Below are 22,365 nucleotides of genomic sequence, written 5' to 3'. Positions count from 1 at the left end.
AACGTGGAGCTCCCCATCCTGAGAATACCAGCCTTCAGCCGTATGGCTTTATCTGGCTGGTATTAAAATGGGGGGGACCGCACGCCGTTTTTTTAAATTATTTATTTATTTCATTGCACAGTATAGACACGCCCACCGGCTGCTGTGATTGGGTGCAGTGAGACAGCTGTCACTCAGCGTGGTGGGCGTGTGTGACTGCAACCAATCACAGGCGGCGGTGGGCGGGGAAAGCAGGGAATACGAGATTGATTAATGAGCGGCCGGCTTTTTCAAATTAGAAAAAGCCGCCGGAACAGTGTGAACGCCGTGCAGCGTCGGTGATCGGGGAATGGTGAGTATGAGAGAGGGGGGGACACTTCAGTCACTCGGGGGATTAGCGGTCACCGGTGAATCCTTCACAGGTGACCGCTAATCAGTACACTGCACAAAGAAAGAGCCGCGGCATGAGAATGAAGTCGGGTGAAGTTCACCCGAGTTCATTTTCATCCCGCTACTGTCTTCCGACATGTAGTAACGACATTTTGCATCACACACGTACATTTCACACGGACAACACACACACGTCAGTTATTTCACTCACGCACACACGGACATTCCACACGCACATACGGCTAGCATACGGGATACACACGCAGGCCACACATACCATAAAAACAGACCTAGAAAACGGACCCGAAAAACGGCCCGTTTTACACGGACGTGGTTTTCACGGATGTGTGGCGGAGGCCTTAGACAAACAGCTGTCACTCCAGTTGGCGGTGCGCTCTCTCCTGAGGCCCCGCCGTTATTCCCTCAGGCGTCTGATGCGGGTGCTGGGTCAAATGGTGGCGTCCATGGAGGGGGTTCCCTTTGCCCAGTTCCATCTGCGCCCTCTGCAGCTGGACATTCTCCGCTGTTGAGACAAGCGGCCTTCCTCCTTACACAAGTCAGTGGCTCTGTCGCCACGGACCAGGAGCTCTCTTCAGTGGTGGCTTCGGCCCCTCTCCCTGTCCCAGGGGCGCTCCTTCCTGGCCCCGTCCTGGGTGATTCTCACCACGGATGCCAGTTTATCCGGTTGGGGAGCGGTATGTCTCCACCACAGAGCACAGGGCACTTGGACTCCGTCCGACTCAGCCCTTTCAATCAATGTGCTGGAAACCAGAGCCGTGCTTCTAGCTCTTCTAGCATTTCACCACCTGCAGGCACATTCGAGTCCAGTCATACAACGCGACAGCGGTTGCCTACATCAACCATCAGGGCGGGACACACAGCCGCCTGGCAATGATGGAGGTACAACGCATTCTTCAGTGGGCTTAGGACTCTGGGTCCACCATATCCGCAGTCCACATTCCAGGCGTGGACAACTGGGAGGCAGATTCTCAGCCGTCAAAGCGTGGACGGTGGCGAGTGGTCCCTGCACCCGGCAGTATTTCAGTTGATCTGCCGCAAATGGGGTACTCTGGACGTGGACCTAATGGCATCCCGTCACAACAACAAAGTTCCTGTTTACGTGGCTCGCTCTCATGATCCTCAGGCCTTCGCCGCGGACGCTCTGGTTCAAGACTGGTCCCAGTTTCGTGTGTCCTACGTGTTTCCCCCTCTAGCTCTCTTGCCCAGAGTCCTGCGCAAGATCAGAATGGAGGGTCGTAGAGTCATCCTCATTGCACCGGACTGGTCCAGTCGAGCTTGGTATCCGGACCTACTCCAACTGTCTGTAGGGATGCCGTGGCATCTCCCGGACCGTCCAGACCTACTCTCGCAAGGTCCGTTTTTCCGCCCGAATTCTGCGGCCCTCAAATTGACGGCGTGGCTCTTGAGTCCTGGATTTTGACGGCTTCTGGTATTCCTCCTGAAGTCATCTCCCCTATGACTCGGGCCCGTAAGTCTTCCTCCGCTAAGATCTATCACAGGACTTGGAAAATTTTCCTGTCCTCGTGTCGCTCTTCCGGCCATCCTCCTTGGCCGTTTTCCTTGCCGACCCTTCTGTCTTTTCTACAGTCCGGTCTGCAGCTAGGACTGTCCCTCAACTCTCTCAAGGGACAAGTTTCGGCTCTGTCAGTTCTGTTCCAGCGGCGTCTCGTTCGGCTGGCTCAGGTCCGCACCTTCATGCAGGGCGCGTCTCACATCATTCCGCCTTACCGGCGGCCCTTGGATCCCTGGGACCTTAACTTGGTCCTCACGGTCTTACAGAAACCCCCCTTTGAACCTCTTAGGGAGGTTTCTTTATACCGTCTTTCACAGAAAGTGGCATTTCTGGTTGCCATAACTTCTCTCAGGAGAATCTCTGATTTGGCTGCGCTATCCTCGGAGTCACCTTTTTTAGTCTTTCATCAAGACAAGGTGGTTCTCCGTCCGTCTCCAGACTTTCTTCCTAAGGTGGTCTCTCCCTTCCACCTTAACCAGGACATTACCTTACCTTCCTTCTGTCCGGCTCCTGTTCATCGCTTTGAAAAAGCTCTACATACGCTAGATCTGGTGCGTGCTCTCCGGATCTGTGTCTCGCACCGCTGCGCTTAGGCGGTGCACCTCTCTTTTTGTGCTAACCACAGGTCGGCTCAAGGGCCTCCCTACTTCTAAGCCGACCTTAGCCCGTTGGATTAGGTCGACCATTTCGGACGCCTACCAGAGTATGCAGGCGCCTCCCCCGCCGGGGATCAAAGCACACTCGACCATAGCTGTCGGTGCCAAGTGCTACCAAGTGCATACTCATGTTTCGGCAGATGCGAGCTTGGGTAGACGCATCCTTCAGGCGGCAGTCGCCCATTTGTGAAGTTAGGTTCTGCCTACTTCTTAGTTTTTTTTCTGTTTATTTCCCACCCAGGGACTGCTTTGGAACATCACAAGGTCTGGGTCTCCCAAAGGAACGATAAAGAAAAAGAGAATTTTGTTTACTTACCGTAAATTCTTTTTCTTATAGTTCCGTCTTGGGAGACCCAGCACCCTCCCTGTTGCCTGTTGGCAATTTCCTTGTTCCGCGTGTTTTCACCGGCTGTTGTCGTGGACAGAGTCTCCGGTCGTTCCGGCTTTTGCTCTGTTCTACTTGTGGGTGGCTATTCTCCTTCAGCTTTTACACTAAACTGGATGTGACTGGCTCACCAGGGGGTGTATAGGCTCAGAGGGAGGAGCTACACTTTTAGGTGTAGTACTTTGTGTGTCCTCCGGAGGCAGAAGCTAAACACCCAAGGTCTGGGTCTCCCAAGACGGAACTATAAGAAAAACAATTTACGGTAAGTAAACAAAATTCTCTTTTTTCGGACTATAAGACGCACCGGACCATAAGACGCACCCTGGTTTTAGAGGAGGAAAATAAAATTTTAAGCAAAAAATGTGGTCATGATACACTGTTATGGGGCGAGGATCTGCTGCTGACACTGTTATGGGGGTAATGTCCCCAAATTCTCTGCTAAGGTACCCCAGCCTGGTAATGATCCTCCTGCCTTGTATATATACCCCCATCCATCCTGCTATATACCGCCATCCATCCATCCTGCTATATACCCCCATCCTGATAAATAACCCCATCCTGGAATATGGCATGCATTCTGTATCACACACACAAAAAAAAAAACAGTTTATACTCACCTTTCCTCGCTCCATGCAGCATTGCTCCTTCTCCTGTATATGGCGGCAGCAGCGCCGCTGGAGTGTGGAGCTGTCACCGGTCACTTCTCTGCAGCACCACAATGTCCTCCCGGCTGACCTGCGTGACTAGCGGCGCGCACAGCAATGACGTCATCGCTGTGCTCACCGCTCTCTACACAGATCAGCTGACCGGCAGACGGGAGGACATCGCGAAGCTGCAGGGGAACGGAAAGTATGCCGTACTGATTCACTGCACCCCGCGCTGATGATTGTGCACGGGGAGCAGTGAATACAGCCGCACATGATCACTCCAGGCTGTAGTTGCCAGGGGTGATCACGGCCGGCTGTTTACTATGCGCGAATCCCCCACCCATCACTCCGCCCACCTATCAGCGCCGGCTTCAGCGCTGAGAGATGATGGGCGTGCATATGTAATGAGCGGGCCCACGTGGTCACGGCAGGCGCTGCTGCAGCCTGTTCATGCCACAGATGACCCGCTCCACCACAGCACCCTAATTCCCAGCCGCAGCCCTATATTCAGATCATTACACACACCCCCCACTTTCCCCCAACATTTGGAGGAAAAAAAGTGCGTCTTATGGTCCGAAAAATACGGTACTTCATGAGAATACTGTAGTTTTGGAGTGTTTTATTCAAATACAGTGGAACCTTGGATTGAGTAACTTTTTTTTTTTTTTTAGAGGGGTTTTGCAAGACAAGCAAAGATTTTTAAAAATTTGTAACTTGGTTTAAGAGCATTGCTTTGCAATAAGAGGGAATACTCACCGTGTACACTGCCGGTTCCATCCTTTCACCACACTCTGACCCGCTCTGGAGGTACCTTTCTGTACATACAGTGCCTACAAGTAGTATTCAACCCCCTGCAGATTTAGCAGGTTTGATAAGATGCAAATAAGTTAGAGCCTGCAAACTTCAAACAAGAGCAGGATTTATTAACAGATGCATAAATCTTACAAACCAACAAGTTATGTTGCTCAGTTAAATTTTAATACATTTTCAACATAAAAGTGTGGGTCAATTATTATTCAACCCCTAGGTTTAATATTTTGTGGAATAACCCTTGTTTGCAATTACAGCTAATAATCGTCTTTTATAAGACCTGATCAGGCCGGCACAGGTCTCTGGAGTTATCTTGGCCCACTCCTCCATGCAGATCTTCTCCAAGTTATCTAGGTTCTTTGGGTGTCTCATGTGGACTTTAATCTTGAGATCCTTCAACAAGTTTTCAATTGGGTTAAGGTCAGGAGACTGACTAGGCCACTGCAACACCTTGATTTTTTCCCTCTTGAACCAGGCCTTGGTTTTCTTGGCTGTGTGCTTTGGGTCGTTGTCTTGTTGGAAGATGAAATGACAACCCATCTTAAGATCCTTGATGGAGGAGCGGAGGTTCTTGGCCAAAATCTCCAGGTAGGCCGTGCTATCCATCTTCCCATGGATGCGGACCAGATGGCCAGGCCCCTTGGCTGAGAAACAGCCCCACAGCATGATGCTGCCACCACCATGCTTGACTGTAGGGATGGTATTCTTGGGGTTGTATGCAGTGCCATCCAGTCTCCAAACGTCACGTGTGTGGTTGGCACCAAAGATCTCGATCTTGGTCTCATAAGACCAGAGAACCTTGAACCAGTCTGTCTCAGAGTCCTCAAAGTGATCATGAGCAAACTGTAGACGAGCCTTGACATGACGCTTTGAAAGTAAAGGTACCTTACGGGCTCGTCTGGAACGGAGACCATTGCGGTGGAGTACGTTACTTATGGTATTGACTGAAACCAATGTCCCCACTGCCATGAGATCTTCCCGGAGCTCCTTCCTTGTTGTCCTTGGGTTAGCCTTGACTCTTCGGACAAGCCTGGCCTCGGCACAGGTGGAAACTTTCAAAGGCTGTCCAGGCCGTGGAAGGCTAACAGTAGTTCCATAAGCCTTCCACTTCCGGATGATGCTCCCAACAGTGGAGACAGGTAGGCCCAACTCCTTGGAAAGGGTTTTGTACCCCTTGCCAGCCTTGTGACCCTCCACGATCTTGTCTCTGATGGCCTTGGAATGCTCCTTTGTCTTTCCCATGTTGACCAAGTATGAGTGCTGTTCACAAATTTGGGGAGGGTCTTAATTAGTCAGAAAAGGCTGGAAAAAGAGATAATTAATCCAAACATGTGAAGCTCATTGTTCTTTGTGCCTGAAATACTTCTTAATACTTTAGGGGAACCAAACAGAATTCTTGTGGTTTGAGGGGTTGAATAATAAATGACCCTCTGAATAAACTTTTCACAATTTAAAAAAAAAAAAGAAATAACATTCTTTTTTGCTGCAGTGCATTTCACACTTCCAGGCTGATCTACAGTCCAAATGTCACAATGCCAAGTTAATTCCGAATGTGTAAACCTACTAAATCTGCAGGGGGTTGAATACTACTTGTAGGCACTGTATGTGCTGTATACAGTATACCATTGTACAGTATAGTATATAGTATTGAAATACAAGATAGGATACATGTGATCACCCTCATCATCAAAATTAAAGGTCACTCCCAAAACTGCAATTATTTTAACACAAGCGAAATATAGGGAGAGTTATGACCGATATATTATATTTGAGTAAAAAAACGCCAAACATGTCCTGTTTTGGTAAAGTATCAAATATCTTTATTCTACAAAAAGATATAAAAATTCACACCAAAATTACAGGAGACAGTATATAGATAATCATAACAATGGTGAAGAGTGAAAAATTCCAGATAAGATTATCTGTTCGTGAAGGCTAAATTAGGGTATTTCCGCAATTAAATGCAGAAAAGGCTATAGGTGTGTGCTAGAGAAATCACAAAATGCAACTCTGAAGAAAAATCACACAGACAGGGAAGTTCCAATTGGAAGTTCCCATAATATATCTATATAAAGTGCAAAGTGCATCAGTTGCAGAGAGTGATAAATATCCAGCATCACACATCATGTCCAATAATGTAAAGGATAGTTCTTACCCATATTAGCCGCACCAAACAGATAACAAACGCGCCCCAACGCGTTTCGTGGTCTTCCTCGGGCGGGGGGGGGGGGCTGCGACCATACTATAGTATAGTATAGTATATACTATATTGCATGTCTATAAATTTGCATTTGTGGATACAGTATTGTACTTGTTCTGCTAACCAGTACAGCACATTGCTTGTATTGTAAACTAATTGCCTATGCAGTATTCCTACCCCATGGTTGGCTTAGTTCTGCCCTTATTTTAAGGAGAATAGATTGGGGGGGGTGTTTTTTGTGTATTGTACTAGAATAAAGATTATCATATTTGTACATAATTTTTCTCTATAGTCTACCTCCCGCACACCAACAATTCTATTGTAAGCTAACGTGCAGTTTAATTTGTTTTAAACTTTTTTACTGTACAGTATTTTGTATTAGTGTACTGTAATTATTTTATATGAATAGAGGACATTTTTTGTATTAGTGTATTTGTATAAATACAGTAAATATTTTTGGGTTGTGGAATTGTCTGCATTTAAATTTTTTCCTATGGGAAAATTCGCTTTGATATAAGAGTAACTTTGTTTAAGAGCAGACTCCCGAAACGAATTTTGCTCTTAATCCAAGGTTCCACTCTAGTTGTAAATGTTTTGCTTTAATGTTGCATATGACAATGTTTTTTTTTTTTACAGCACAAATGGCACTGTGATTAACCAGCAGAAAGTGGTAAAGAAGCAGTCCTACACCTTAAATAACGGCGATGTGATCTATGTGGTTTATAGGAAGAATGAGCCTGAGCAAAGTAAGTTGCAAGTCTAGTATGTGTTTTAGAGCAGGAAAGAGGACGGAATTGATTATAGAGAACTTATCACCAGGTTTTCGTTCCCCAGTTTGTGAGCAGTATTCTGTATGGGCAGAGACCCTGCTTCCAGCGATCTATCACTGGACCTCATACATTATTTCTTTTTATGGAATCACTGTTTCATCTGATGCTGATTTTTCCAGTTCTCTGAATGCTGAGCTCTGTATACCTCTGCCAACATCACTGTGCATAGACAGAAAGCTGCCAATTAGAGGTGGGAGTGGGGTTATACAAAGCTCGTGACTATGGAGAACTGCATGACAGCAGGTTTTAGTGCTCCAGTTAAAATATCCTGTTGAGGTGATTTTATGAAAACTATAGCCAGCAGCCCAGTTAGTGACACACCGCTGGAGTCAGAGTCTCTGTCTCTACATTATGCTGCTCTCAGATTAGGTGACAAAAGCCTGTTGACTCTCTAACACACTTAATAAATTTACCATTCTATAAAATTATATTTTTTTTAATTCTGTTTTGTAGATGTTGCTTTTCTGTACAGATCATTGAAATCAGCACAAGACAATATGCAAGAGCCCGCAGGTGGGTGTGTTAAATGTTTTTATTTGCCATTTATAGCTGTTATTTCTCTTTAGACTTCTTTTACTCTGACAACTAGAATAGGGTAAAATGAAAGCCATTCTATCCTCGAAGTCATTGAGATCAGACCACTCTTGCAAAATAGTTTTGCAAATACATCATGGTTTCTATACAACATTATGTTAGTGTTTTGTGTAAACAGGCCAGCTCCATTATGTTTCCCTCTGTAAGGACAGGATAAAGTAATGACAGACCGGCTTGGTTCACACCATTCTATTTCTCCATCCAAGAAAACGGTCCGATTATGCTAATCAGACTTTGATCAGAGTGAGCAAGTTTCTCCATCTTCTCCGGTCCATTAATCTGTGAAAGCACACCACACTCTGATGTTATCCGAGTGCGGTGCGATTTTCTTTTCCTTTTTTTTTTTTTTTTTTTTTTTTCTTTCCCTTTTCTCTCCACGGATCCATAGACTTTAATGGCCAAGTGCCATCTGATTGCAGCATGCACAATTTGCCACCAATTTTATTTCCTTGGACTATTTGGTCTGAAGAAAGAAATTGGACATGTGCACTGCCTCAATAAATAAGATTTTTTGGCATATAGCACTCGGACTGCAATACGGTCGTCTGCACGAGCACATACTGGGATTTCACTCACTTATGTTTTAAACTGCCGCAGAATTTGAAAACTTGCGGCTTAATCTTTGTGCTCGTGGCCAGCACTGCAAACCGTCTTATGTTCATTCTGGCACTGCCCTCGAGCTGCTGATCTACAGATTTTCCCATATGCATAATAACAGGAAGAAAACGATCACTTAATGCTGTAGGGCAGGTGGGGGGGATGGGAAAGTATGACTGTACTTTACTCCTGTCTTCCATGTGGACTCCTTGTTAGTAGCACTGGCCATATGTTACAATGTATTAGATAGTTTTTAAAAAATGATTGCACATTAGTTTATACAGTGGGGGGAAAAAAGTATTGTCAGTCACCAATTGTGCAAGTTCTCCCACTTAAAAAGATGACAGAGGCCTGAATTTGACATCATAGGTAGACTACAATTATGAGAGCCAAAATGAGAAAACAAATTCAGAAAATCATCTTGTCTAATTTGGCAAGATATTTTTGCAAATTGTGGTGGAAAATTAAGTACAGTCATCTAAAAACATGCAAGATTTCTTGCTGTCACAGAGCTGTAACTTCGTTATGAGGCTCTTCTGTCCTCCACTCATTAGCTGTAGTAATGGCACCTGTTTGAACTTATAGGTATAAAATACACCTGTCCACAACCTCAAACAGTCACACTCCAAACTCCACTATGGTGAAGACCAAAGAGCTGTTGAAGATCACCAGAAATAAAATTGTAGCCCTACATCAGGCTGGGAAGACTGAATCTGCAATAGGCATGCAGCTTGGTGTGATGAAATAAACTGTGGGAGCAATAATAAGAAAATGGAAGACATACAAAATCGCTGATAATCTCCCTCAATCTGGGGCTCCACGCAAGATCTCACCCCGAAGGGTCAAAATTATCACAAGAACGGTAAGCAAAAATCCCAGAACCACACGGGGGGACCTAGTGAATGACCTGCATAGAACTGGCTACCATCAGTAACATACAACGCCGCCAGCGACTCAGATCCTGCAGTGCCAGACGTGTCCCCTGCAGAGCCAGTACATGTTCGGGCCCATCTGAAGATTGCTAGAGAGCACTGGATTATCCAGAAGAGTATTTGGAGAATGTCATATGGTCTGATGAAACCAAAGTAAACCTGTTTGGTAAAAACACATTTCTTCGGCGCTCCATTGGGAGACCCAGACGATTGGGTGTATAGCACTGCCTCCGGAGGCCACACAAAGCAGTATGGGCCCTCTTTTCTTCCATCCGATATGGTCAGCAGCTACTGCTGACTAAACAGTGGAGCTATGCGTGGATGTCTGACCTCCTTCGCACAAAGCTTGAAAACTGAGCAGCCCGTGATCCCACGGGGGGTGTATAGCCAGAAGGGGAGGGGCCTTACACTTTTTAGTGTAATGCTTTGTGTGGCCTCCGGAGGCAGTGCTATACACCCAATCGTCTGGGTCTCCCAATAGGAGCTAGAAGAAAAGGAATTTACGGTAAGTAACAAAATTCCCTTCTTCGTTGTGTTTGGAGGAGACAGAATGCTGATTTGCAGCCAATGAACAACATACATACTGTGAAGCATGCGGGTGGCAACATCATGCTTTGGGGCTTCTTCTCTGCAAAGCGACCAGGAAGACTGATCTTTGTACAGGAAAGAATGAATGGGGCCATATATCATGAGATTTTGAGTGCAAACCTTCAATCAGCAATGGCATTGAAGATGAAATCTTTCAGCATGATAATGATCCCACGCACACCATCAGTGCAATGAAGGAGTGGCTTCGTAAGAAACATATGAAGGTCCTGGAATGGCCGAGCCAGTCTCCAGATCTCAACCCCATAGAAAACCTTTGGAGGGAGTTTAAAGTCCGTGTTGCCCAGCGACAGGCCCTAAACATCACTGCTCTAGAGAAAATCTGCATGGAGGAATGGGCCCACATACCACCAACAGTGTGAGCCAAGCTTATGAAGACTTACAGAAAACGTTTGACCTCTGTTACTGCCAACAAAGGATATATAACAAAATATTGTGATGAAGTTTTTTTTTTATTGACCAAATACTTATTTTCCACCATAATTTGCCAAAACAATTTTGCCAATCAGACAAGGTGATTTTCTGAATTTTTCTCTCATAGTTGTGGTCTACCTATGATGTTAATCTCAGTTCTCTCATCTTTTTAAGTGGGAGAACTTGCACAATTGGTGGCTGACTAAATACTTTTTTCTCCACTGCATGTCACAGATCACTGAAATCGCCATAGTATAATGGCAGGTTCACTCAAACTGTTGTACAGCCCCTTGAAATATTTTGACAAACGCTCAGAACAGAATAACAAACAGGCCTCATTCAGACGTCAGTGATTTTTTTTTTTTTAATGAAAAAAAAATTGACCCATTTTCATCTGTTTTGTCAGTGTCCATTTTTACCATCAGTGTTTCATAAATTTTTTTTATTGTATTTACAAAATAAAAAGAAATTGGAAAGCTTTTCTTACCCACTACGGTGTTAGACAATGGAGAGTACGCAAATGGCAATGTGTGCGGTCTATAAATGATTCATATGGTTGATTTTGTTCTATGACTCCAATCAAAAATGGCTATCTGTTATCTTTTTGACACAAAATTTGCAAAAATAGACACGCAAGTGCTCCATAGACTATAATGGGTATGTGTACTATCCATGAAAAAATACAGATAGACCCCCACGTATGCTGAAAACTGATGACTCCTAATACTAACCTTATCGATACCCCACCGTTTCAGTCTTAATTTTCCTAGTTCATCACTGTTCTGTATAAGCTTGCCTCCGGTTATATTGTTTTTAACACTTGCATGGGCCACAATGGTGACCTCAGTGGTGTCAGTCAGTGATTGGGTTGCTTTGGTCACCTGTAGAAATGTCATTGCTGGAGGACCTAGTAATCTCAGCGGCATAGGAGCAGCGTGGGGGTTTGGTAAGGTAATTGTTTAGTCTGTTATGTTGTAGCAGTCTAAACGTTTGGTAATTTCTGGCACTCACTGGTTTTCTTGTGATACCATCTCGGCACATTAATATAGTGTTCACATCTTTTTGTATGTGGGCACTAGATTGATTCATGGTATCCTGAAGGTCTGCAAGCATGTTTTGTTTAAGTAAACTTTTATACTTGGGAAAACTCATCCAGGCTTTTCAATGAAGGAAAAAATCTTATATCCATTTCATGTTACTCATGTAAGTTGGGCTATACTAGTCAAGCACCTAAAGTGATTATGGATTTTTATAGATACCTCAGGTGAAGCAGATGCGACTCAGCCGTTGTCTCCCTTCCAAGACACTTTGCTGACGTCAGAGGAACCTCAGCCCTCCACTTCCACATCTAACCTCTACACACCCACTACCTCCTGCCAAGAGCCACTTTTTGCCATGCAGATTCAGCCATCCCCAACAGGTTTGTGAAATCAATACTACACAAAAGTTCCAAAAAACCATCATTAATGAGGTGATATCTTATGACTCACATTCTATATTTACAAACAGGAGACATCTGAGTCGATATCATGAAATATTCTTTTTATTGAAAATTCTACATACAAAAAATTATTCTAAAAAATTCATGGTTATCACCAAACATTATAGTCCCAGTCCACAATTACTGTTTTGCTTTGTCCGCAACAATGGATTGACTAGTTGGTTCATACAAATACATTGTCTCTATTAACCCATTTCTGCTTGACTTGACCACATACAGTTATGGATTGTTTTTCAAAATATTACTGCATAGGGGGGCACCAAGTCCTCAGATGTTTATATATCTTATTTGTATCTGCAATGTATCGATTTACAGCATCATTAACCCCTTCAGCCCCCGGGCACTTTCCGTTTGTTTTTTTTTGCTCCCCTTCTTCCGAGAGCCGTAACTTTTTTTTTTATTTTCTTTATCGTTCCTATGGGAGACCCAGACCATGGGTGTTTAGTTTCTGCCTCCGGAGGACACACAAAGTACTACACTTAAAAGTGTAGCTCCTCCCTCTGAGCTTATTCACCCCCTGGAGAACCAGATCTAGCCAGTTTATCGCTTTGTGTTCAGGAGGCATACATCCACACATGCATTCTCATCTGATTTCTTTGATTTTTGGAAAGAGTTTTAAGAAAAGCGGGTCCAAGTCTGGACTCCCGGCATGTCCCTTCTCACCCCACTGTGTCGGCGGTGTTGTAAGGTTGATTCCTAGGCTGGAGCCTTACATGCCGTGCTCCTTCACCATCCCTCCTGGGCTCTGGCTTGAAGTGGGAGCCAGCACGGTCTCCATGCTTGGCAGGATCCCGGTCTCCATCCGCAGCCCTTCAGGACCCTGCTGGACTGGAGCGCTCATCCCCAGGGACTTGGCCCTGCGTCTCAGCAAGCTAAGTACCTGAGACGTTTACTTTTCGGGGTCCCTTTACATTATTGTTGTGGGAGAGTGTGCGTATTGTGTTTTTTGACATTTCCGGCGGGTTCTCTAGCTGTCGAGAGGGACAGGCTCGGCTCCGCCCGGCGGCCGTTCGGCACAGGGGAGGGACACTCCCCACTGCAGTGTGTGTCCCCTCCCCTGTAGGTCTCTATGGCCCTCCAGATCCCGCTCCTCAAGCAAGTCCCGCCCCCTCCCTTTGCTCTGGTGGCCATTTTATCAGCGTTCTCTCTGCGATCAGTCACATTTCAGCGCTGGTCTGCAGCATCTCTGCTGAGGTGCTGTGCTTGGGGGTCCGGGCTTCGGGATCTGGAGGGCACACAACACCGCTCCAGCGGTCCGGTAAGCCACAACCGGTCTCCGGTTGTGGGCCTCTGTTTATACTCTCTGGGGTTCATTCTCTGGCAGAGCCCCACTCCAGCAGCATGTCTCACACGAGGAGCAAGGCTCCAAAGCTGTATTCAGTATGCACTGCATGTAAGCTCCTGCTGCCTGAACCGAGCATATTCCCACATTGTGATGCCTGCTCTAACCTGGCGGTGCCTCAGCCTGGAGTCTCGCCCCCAGTGGTCTCTCAGGCTGCTCCTGCTCCTGTGGCTGAACCCCCGGCTTGGGTAGAATCCTTTTCTAGGTCTATCTCCCAGTCTTTTGCTGACTCCATGGGACTTCTGTCCAGGACTTTGCTGAACATGCATCAGCCCCCTTCACAGGGTGCCTCTGCTGCTAGGGGTCTCTCAGGACCGGAGCTCACAGAGGATTCTTCTGGTCCCAGACCCCGTCCTCCTAAGAGACGCAGGGTTCCCTCTCCTTCCTCGTCCCGCGGCTCTGGTTCAGTAGCTGAATAGGATAACTGAAGTGAGCACTAATATATATATTATGAGTGCAAGCCAAAAATTACATACTATATACGGATAAGGCTGCACATCAAACTTAGATAATAGTATAATGCCTCAAGCATATGGACAACTATTGGAATATACAATGAAAAATGCTACTTGCTAATTTGAACATGTGAATAATGAATTGCATACCTGCCATGAATATTAGGAAAAAGGAGATATTTAGCAATCGCATTGATCAATGTAACTGAGCCCCAAGGCCTCGTCAAGGCATATCTCTATATTGGGGTCCCTAGCTCTGTGACCCTAACTGTGTGTCATCTCATTGCAATTAAAAACTGCTGTGGGTGGAGAGGGGTAACCAAGGACTGTCTTATATAGGAGATGGAAAAAACATGGCCGAAAGGGGCGGAGCTGTGTTCACATTCAGAAAAAAACTACATATAACTGAATAGGATAACTGAAGTGAGCACTAATATATATATTATGAGTGCAAGCCAAAAATTACATACTATATACGGATAAGGCTGCACATCAAACTTAGATAATAGTATAATGCCTCAAGCATATGGACAACTATTGGAATATACAATGAAAAATGCTACTTGCTAATTTGAACATGTGAATAATGAATTGCATACCTGCCATGAATATTAGGAAAAAGGAGATATTTAGCAATCGCATTGATCAATGTAACTGAGCCCCAAGGCCTCGTCAAGGCATATCTCTATATTGGGGTCCCTAGCTCTGTGACCCTAACTGTGTGTCATCTCATTGCAATTAAAAACTGCTGTGGGTGGAGAGGGGTAACCAAGGACTGTCTTATATAGGAGATGGAAAAAACATGGCCGAAAGGGGCGGAGCTGTGTTCACATTCAGAAAAAAACTACATATAACTGAATAGGATAACTGAAGTGAGCACTAATATATATATTATGAGTGCAAGCCAAAAATTACATACTATATACGGATAAGGCTGCACATCAAACTTAGATAATAGTATAATGCCTCAAGCATATGGAAAAATATTGGAATATACAATGAAAAATGCTACTTGCTAATTTGAACATGTGAATAATGAATTGCATACCTGCTATGCCTTGGGGCTCAGTTACATTGATCAATGCGATTGCTAAATATCTCCTTTTTCCTAATATTCATGGCAGGTATGCAATTCATTATTCACATGTTCAAATTAGCAAGTAGCATTTTTCATTGTATATTCCAATAGTTGTCCATATGCTTGAGGCATTATACTATTATCTAAGTTTGATGTGCAGCCTTATCCGTATATAGTATGTAATTTTTGGCTTGCACTCATAATATATATATTAGTGCTCACTTCAGTTATCCTATTCAGTTATATGTAGTTTTTTTCTGAATGTGAACACAGCTCCGCCCCTTTCGGCCATGTTTTTTCCATCTCCTATATAAGACAGTCCTTGGTTACCCCTCTCCACCCACAGCAGTTTTTAATTGCAATGAGATGACACACAGTTAGGGTCACAGAGCTAGGGACCCCAATATAGAGATATGCCTTGACGAGGCCTTGGGGCTCAGTTACATTGATCAATGCGATTGCTAAATATCTCCTTTTTCCTAATATTCATGGCAGGTATGCAATTCATTATTCACATGTTCAAATTAGCAAGTAGCATTTTTCATTGTATATTCCAATAGTTGTCCATATGCTTGAGGCATTATACTATTATCTAAGTTTGATGTGCAGCCTTATCCGTATATACTGGTTCAGTAGCTGACTCGCAGGATGAGGAGGATGCCTTTACAGGGGGCTCGGAGGCTACCTCCATGTACCCCATTGATCTGTCTGAAAGTGACTCAGATGTTAGTGACTTGATTGCCTCCATTAATTCTGTACTGGATCTCAATCCGCCAGTATCAGAGGAGCAACCCCCTCTGGCAGAAAAGCACCAGTTTACCTCGCCTAAGAGAGCAAAGAGTGTGTTCTTTAACCACTCCAGTTTTCAGGCCGCTGTGACCAAGCCCAGGGCCTGTCCTGACAAACGCTTCCCAAAGCGTGGTTCTGATGACCGCTTCCCCTTTCCACCTGAGGTGGTCAAAGAGTGGGCTCATTCCCCAAAGGTAGACCCTCCGGTGTCTAGGCTCTCAGCCCGGACCGTTGTGTCGGTGGCTGATGGCACCTCCCTTAAGGATTCCACTGACCGCCAGATTGACCTTCTGGCCAAATCCGTATATGAAGCGGCGGGGGCCTCGTTTTCCCCGACTTTTGCAGCAGTGTGGGCTCTCAAAGCCATCTCTGCTTCCCTAGAGGAGATGCATTCCCTCGCCAGGGAATCTATGCCCGAATTGGTTCCCTTAACTTCCCAAGCTTCAGCTTTTTCATCCTATGCCATGTCTGCCATGCTGGAGGCTTCTCACCGCACTGCGGTGGCTTCGGCTAATTCCCTCGCTATCCGCAGGATCTTGTGGCTTCGAGAGTGGAAGGCAGATGCTTCTTCAAAGAAGTACCTTGCGGGGCTCCCTTTTGCTGGGTTCCGGCTGTTCGGAGAACAGCTGGATGAAATTATTAAGGAAGCTACTGGCGGGAAGAGTACTTCCATGCCACAAACCAAAACCAGGAAACCTGTCCAGGGTAGGAATCAGTCGAGGTTTCGTTCCTTTCGTTCCTCCAACTGGTCGTCCTCTAAGCCCTCGGCCTCGTCCACTAGCTCAGCCAAGGACCAGAAATCCAACTGGCGCCCAAAAGCGCGTCCACAGAAGACCGCAGGAGGTGCTGCCGCTTAGTCAGCCTCCTCGTGACTATCTGTCCGCGCCAGCAACGTCCTTAGTCGGTGGCAGGCTCTCCCACTTTGGCGACGCGTGGTTTCAACACGTCTCCGATCAGTGGGTAAGGGATATCATCTCCCACGGCTACAGGATAGAATTCTCTTCCAGCCCGCCAAACAGATTTTTTTCTCTCAACTCCCCCCTGCTCCAAGGCCGCCGCCTTCTCACAGGCCGTGGCATCCCTGCAGGCAAGCGGAGTGATTGTACCAGTTCCCACTCGGGAACGGTTCAGAGGTTTCTACTCAAATCTCTTCCTAGTTCCCAAAAAGGACGGTTCCTTCCGGCCCATCCTGGATCTCAAGCTTCTCAACAAGCATGTTCAGGTGCAGCACTTTCGCATGGAGTCTCTGCGATCAGTCATTGCCTCAATGACCCAAGGAGATTTCCTGGCGTCCATCGACATCAGAGATGCCTATCTGCATGTGCCAATTGCAGTTTCTCACCAGCGTTGGCTACGTTTTGCAATCGGAGAAGATCATTTCCAATTTGTGGCTTTCTTTCGGGTTGGCCACAGCTCCTCGGGTATTCACCAAGGTCATGGCAGCAGTGATTGCGGTCCTGCACCTACAGGGGTTGGCAGTGATTCCTTACCTGGACGACCTTATAGTCAAGGCGTCATCCAGCGTGGACTGTCAGCGGAGTGTCTCGCTCACTCTCGCCACTCTAGCCCAGTTCGGGTGGCTTGTCAATCTTCCCAAATCCACTCTGACTCCGACCCAGAGTCTCACGTACCTAGGGATGCAGTTCGAGACTTTGCCGGCACTTGTGAAGTTGCCATTCGTCAAACAGCAGTCTCTCCAACTTGCGGTGCTCTCTGCTGAGACCCCGCCGTTATTCCCTCAGGCCCTTGATGCAGGTGCTGGGTCAAATGGTGGCGTCAATGGAGGCTGTTCCCTTTGCCCAGTTCCATCTGCGTCCCCTGCAGCTGGACATTCTCCGCTGTTGGGACAAGCGGCCTTCCTCCTTGCACAGGTTGGTGGCTCTGTCGCCACAGACCAGGAGCTCTGTTCAGTGGTGGCTTCGGCCCCTCTCTCTGTCCCAGGGGCGCTCCTTCCTGGCCCCGTCCTGGGTGATTCTCACCACGGATGCCAGCCTTTCCGGCTGGGGAGCGGTATATCTCCACCACAGAGCACAGGGCACTTGGACTCCATCCGAGTCAGCCCTTTCAATCAATGTGCTGGAAACCAGAGCTGTGCTTCTAGCTCTCTTAGCCTTTCACCACCTGTTGGTGGGCAGGCACATTCGAGTCCAGTCAGACAACGCGACAGCGGTTGCCTACATCAATCACCAAGGCGGGACACGCAGCCGCCTGGCAATGTTGGAGGTCCAACGCATTCTTCAATGGGTGGAGGACTCCCAAGTCCACCATATCCGCAGTCCACATCCCAGGCGTAGAAAACTGGGAGGCAGATTATCTCATCCATCAATCCGTGGACGGTGGAGAGTGGTCCCTGCACCCGGCAGTGTTTCAGTCAATCTGCCGCAAGTGGGGCACTCCGGACGTGGATCTAATGGCTTCGCGTCACAACAACAAAGTTCCGGTTTACGTGGCTCGCTCCCACGATCCTCAGGCCTTCGCCGCGGACGCTCTGGTTCAAGACTGGTCCCAGTTTCGTCCGTCCTACGTGTTTCCCCCTCTAGCTCTCTTGCCCAGAGTCCTGCGCAAGATCAGAATGGAGGGTCGTTGAGTCATCCTCATTGCACCGGACTGGCCCAGGTGAGCTTGGTACCCAGACCTGCTCCATCTGTCCGTAGAGGTGCCGTGGCATCTCCCGGACCGTTCAGACCTTCTCTCGCAAGGTCCGTTTTTCCGCCAGAATTCTGCGGCTCTCATGTTGACGGCGTGGCTCTTGAGTCCTGGATCCTGACGGCTTCTGGTATTCCTCCTGAAGTCATCTCCACTATGACTCGGGCCCGTAAGTCTTCCTCCGCCAAGATCTATCACAGGACTTGGAAAATTTTCCTGTCCTGGTGTCGCTCTACCGGCCATCCTCCTTGGCCATTCTCCTTGCCGACCCTTCTGTCCTTTCTACAGTCCGGTCTGCAGCTAGGACTGTCCCTCAACTCTCTCAAGGGACAAGTCTCAGCTCTATCAGTGCTGTTCCAGCGGCGTCTCCCTCGGCTGGCTCAGGTCCGCACCTTCATGCAAGGCGCGTCTCACATCATTCCGCCTTACCGGCGGCCCTTAGATCCCTGGGACCTTAATTTGGTTCTCACGGTTTTGCAGAAACCCCCCTTTGAGTCCCTTGGGGAGGTTTCTTTGTTTCGTCTTTCACAGAAAGTGGCCTTTCTGGTGGCCATAACTTCCCTCAGGAGAGTCTCTGATTTGGCTGCGCTCTCCTCGGAGTCACCTTTTTTGGTTTTTCATCAAGACAAGGTGGTTCTCCGTCCGACTCCGGACTTTCTTCCTAAGGTGGTCTCTCCTTTCCACCTTAACCAGGACATTACCCTACCTTCCTTTTGTCCGGCTCCTGTTCATCGCTTTGAAAAAGCGTTGCATACTCTGGCTCTGGTGCGTGCTCTCCGGATCTATGTGTCTCGCACCGCTGCTCTTAGGCGGTGCACTTCTCTTTTTGTGCTAACCACAGGTCGGCGCAAGGGCCTCTCTGCTTCTAAGCCGACCTTAGCCCGTTGGATTAGGTCGACCATTTCGGACGCCTACCAGTGCACTCGGGTGCCTCCCCCGCCGGGGATCAAGGCACATTCGACTAGAGCTGTCGGTGCCTCTTGGGCTTTCAGGCACCAGGCTACGGCTCAGCAAGTCTGTCAGGCTGCCACTTGGATTAGCCTGCATACCTTTTCGAAGCACTACGAAGTGCATGCTCATGCTTTGGCAGATGCGAGCTTGGGCAGACGCATCCTTCAGGCGGCTGTCGCCCATTTGTGAAGTTAGGCTCCGCCTACTTCTTAGTTTTTCTGTTTATTTCCCACCCATGGACTGCTTTGAGACGGCCCATGGTCTGGGTCTCCCATAGGAACGATAAAGAAAAAGAGCGTTTTGTTTACTTACCGTAAATTCTTTTTCTTATAGTTCCGTATTGGGAGACCCAGCTCCCTCCCTGTTGCCTGTTGGCAATTTCTTGTTCCGCGTGTTATCACCTGCTGTTGTCATAGACAGAGTCTCCGGTTGTTCCGGTTCTTGCTCTGTTTTTACTTGTGGGTGGCTATTCTCCTTCAGCTTTTGCACTAAACTGGCTAGATCTGGTTCTCCAGGGGGTGTATAAACTCAGAGGGAGGAGCTACACTTTTAAGTGTAGTACTTTGTGTGTCCTCCGGAGGCAGAAGCTAAACACCCATGGTCTGGGTCTCCCAATACGGAACTATAAGAAAAAGAATTTACGGTAAGTAAACAAAATTCTCTTTTTTCAGTCAATCTTGCCATATGAGGGCTTGTTTTTTGCGGGACAAGTTGTACTTTTAAATGAAACTAAGTTTTACCATATGGTGTACTGGAAAACAGCAAAAAAAATTCCCAGTGTGGAAAATCTGCCAAAAAAGTGTGATGGCACAATAGGTTTTGGGATGTTTTATTCACAGTGTTCACTATATGGTAAAATTGATGTGTGGGCATGATGCCTGAGGTCGGTGCAAGTTTGTAGACACTAAACATGTATAGGTTTAATTATATGTAATGGGTTAAAAAAAAATCACAAGCTTGTCCAATAAAAGTGGCGTACGTTTTGCGCCATTTTCCGAAACCCATAGCGTTCTCATTTTTTGGGATCTATGGCTCAGTGACTGCTTATTTTTTGCGTCCTGAGCTGACGTTTCTAATGGTACCATTTTTGCGCAGAGGCTACGTTTTGATCGCCTGTTATTGCATTTTGCGTAAAACTTGCAGTGACCAAAAAATGTAATTTTGGCGTTTGGAATTTTTTTGCCACTACACCGTTTACCAATCAGATTAATTGATTTTATATTTTGATCGGATTTCTGAACGCGGCGATACCAAATGTGTATTTTTTTTTTTAACCCTTTAATTTCCAATGGGGTGAAAGGGGGGTGATTTGAACTTTCAGGTTTTTGGGGGTTTTTTTAAAACTTTTTTTTTTTTTTTACTTTTATTTTACTAGTTCCCCTAGGGAGCTAGTGCAGAGCAATCGGATTGCTGATCGCTATATCTGCTGATCACAGCTATACAGCTGTAAACAGCAGATATGGTCACTTCCTGATTTATTTGGCTCTAGGCTGAGTGAAAACGAAAGTGACTCGTCATAGCTGCAGGCATCATGACATGACCCTATGCTACCATGGCAACCACCGAAAGTCACGTGATCACTCACGTGACTTCCTGTGGGGCGGCGGTAAGTGAAAATCATGACCGCGCGTATATACATCTCGCTGCCAGACTTTGGCAGCGAGATGTAAGGGGTTAATGTTACGAGTGGAATCGCATTCCACCCGTAACATGCAGGCACACATGTCAGCTGTTGAAAACAGCTGATATGTGTGCGGATCGCCGCATCCTGCCCGCGGCACACGCTCCATGACGGATATATCCGTCAAAGGTCGTGAAGGGGTTAATATCTCCATTTATAAAGAGTTTCTGCAATTAAGTCCCCTAAGGGGGTCACTGAATATAATGCAGTTTGCTACAGTCTTTTAGTGCATCACCATGCAGTATACAGCAATAAGTATCCAATTCTGCATTAAGTAAATCATATTTAGCAATTGTCTCACACTTGTATATCTTCCTACATTAAATCACACAGATGGCATTATATGGGCATTACACAGTATGTGGCATATCAAACACTACCCTCCGTTTCATGATGTTTGTATTTCTAAGTAATACGGCAGTACAAAGTAGTGAAAATCAATATTTACCCATTGTTACAGGAGGACCATACAGACAGCTCCCCGACACGTGTTTCGCGCTCGCTTTCTCTATTAATGAAGATGTAAATCAATACATTGCAGATACAAATAAGAAGATATATAAACATCTGAGGACTTGGTGCACCCCTATGCTGTAATATTTTGAAATACAATCCATAACTGTATGTGGCCAAGTCAAGCAGAAATGGGTTGGGGGGCGGGGCGATATAGCCGACCAGAGAGGACTCATGGGAAGAGAGCTCCTATAATCCTGATCTTATCCTGGCAATTTACACCCGGTTACCTGATCCATTTACTCACTGACCTGCTGCTGTGACAGGAGACACCATCTGGAGGCTGCAGATTCCCACTGGAGCTATTCTCTGACTCCTGCGCGGCGTTGCTGGATCTCCTGAGGCTGGAGAGTGTGGAGCAGCAGCCATCTTCCCTACAGCATGCATTTCCACAGTGAGCAGCAGAGCATGACTCCGGAGAGCAGTGAGGAGTGACAGATTTATGGCCAGAGGTGAAGACCCAGGAGTGGTGAGCCCAGGGAGTTAATCCCTTAGCTGTGTAACTGGCAGTCAGTGAGCAGCAGGGGCCGGTGGTTGTGTGGGAGACTTTAACCCATAGAGTGCTTGAGGGTCTGGAGTCTGTGCCTTGAAAAACGGGCCCTACAGATTTTTCCTGACACATGAAAACAAATAAGTGACACATATTGAAGTCCCCACGCTGCGCAGGCCTGCATCATCCTGATAAATACACCCTGAGTGCTGTGCTGCCCTGGGACTCCCTTCATTCTTATTATCCACCATATAAGTGGCTGTTTTCCGGCTCTCTGGACGTGGTGAGGAAGTGGAGACAGACATATTACTAAATATACATTATAAAGGCACAGATTCAGACGCA

The 22,365-nt window shown here is 46.6% G+C and overlaps 1 protein-coding gene across 3 annotated transcripts in view; it reads left to right on the top strand.

The window, feature by feature from the left end:
- CHFR (checkpoint with forkhead and ring finger domains) overlaps window positions 1-22,365 on the top strand; it is a 110,289-nt gene that overhangs the window by 22,082 nt on the left and 65,842 nt on the right. For 2 of the 3 annotated variants that reach the window (XM_075321824.1, XM_075321833.1), the window contains exons 4-6: window positions 7,238-7,347; window positions 7,885-7,944; window positions 11,830-11,994. In XM_075321824.1, the coding sequence (XP_075177939.1) occupies window positions 7,238-7,347; window positions 7,885-7,944; window positions 11,830-11,994 (335 nt within the window). The remainder of the gene's footprint in view (window positions 1-7,237; window positions 7,348-7,884; window positions 7,945-11,829; window positions 11,995-22,365) is intronic. The other variant, XM_075321841.1, reaches the window with a different exon arrangement.

This window comes from Anomaloglossus baeobatrachus, chromosome 1 (assembly GCF_048569485.1).
Source record: "Anomaloglossus baeobatrachus isolate aAnoBae1 chromosome 1, aAnoBae1.hap1, whole genome shotgun sequence".
In the NCBI taxonomy this organism is placed as follows: domain Eukaryota; kingdom Metazoa; phylum Chordata; class Amphibia; order Anura; family Aromobatidae; genus Anomaloglossus; species Anomaloglossus baeobatrachus.
This window is presented reverse-complemented; position numbering and strand designations above follow the sequence as displayed.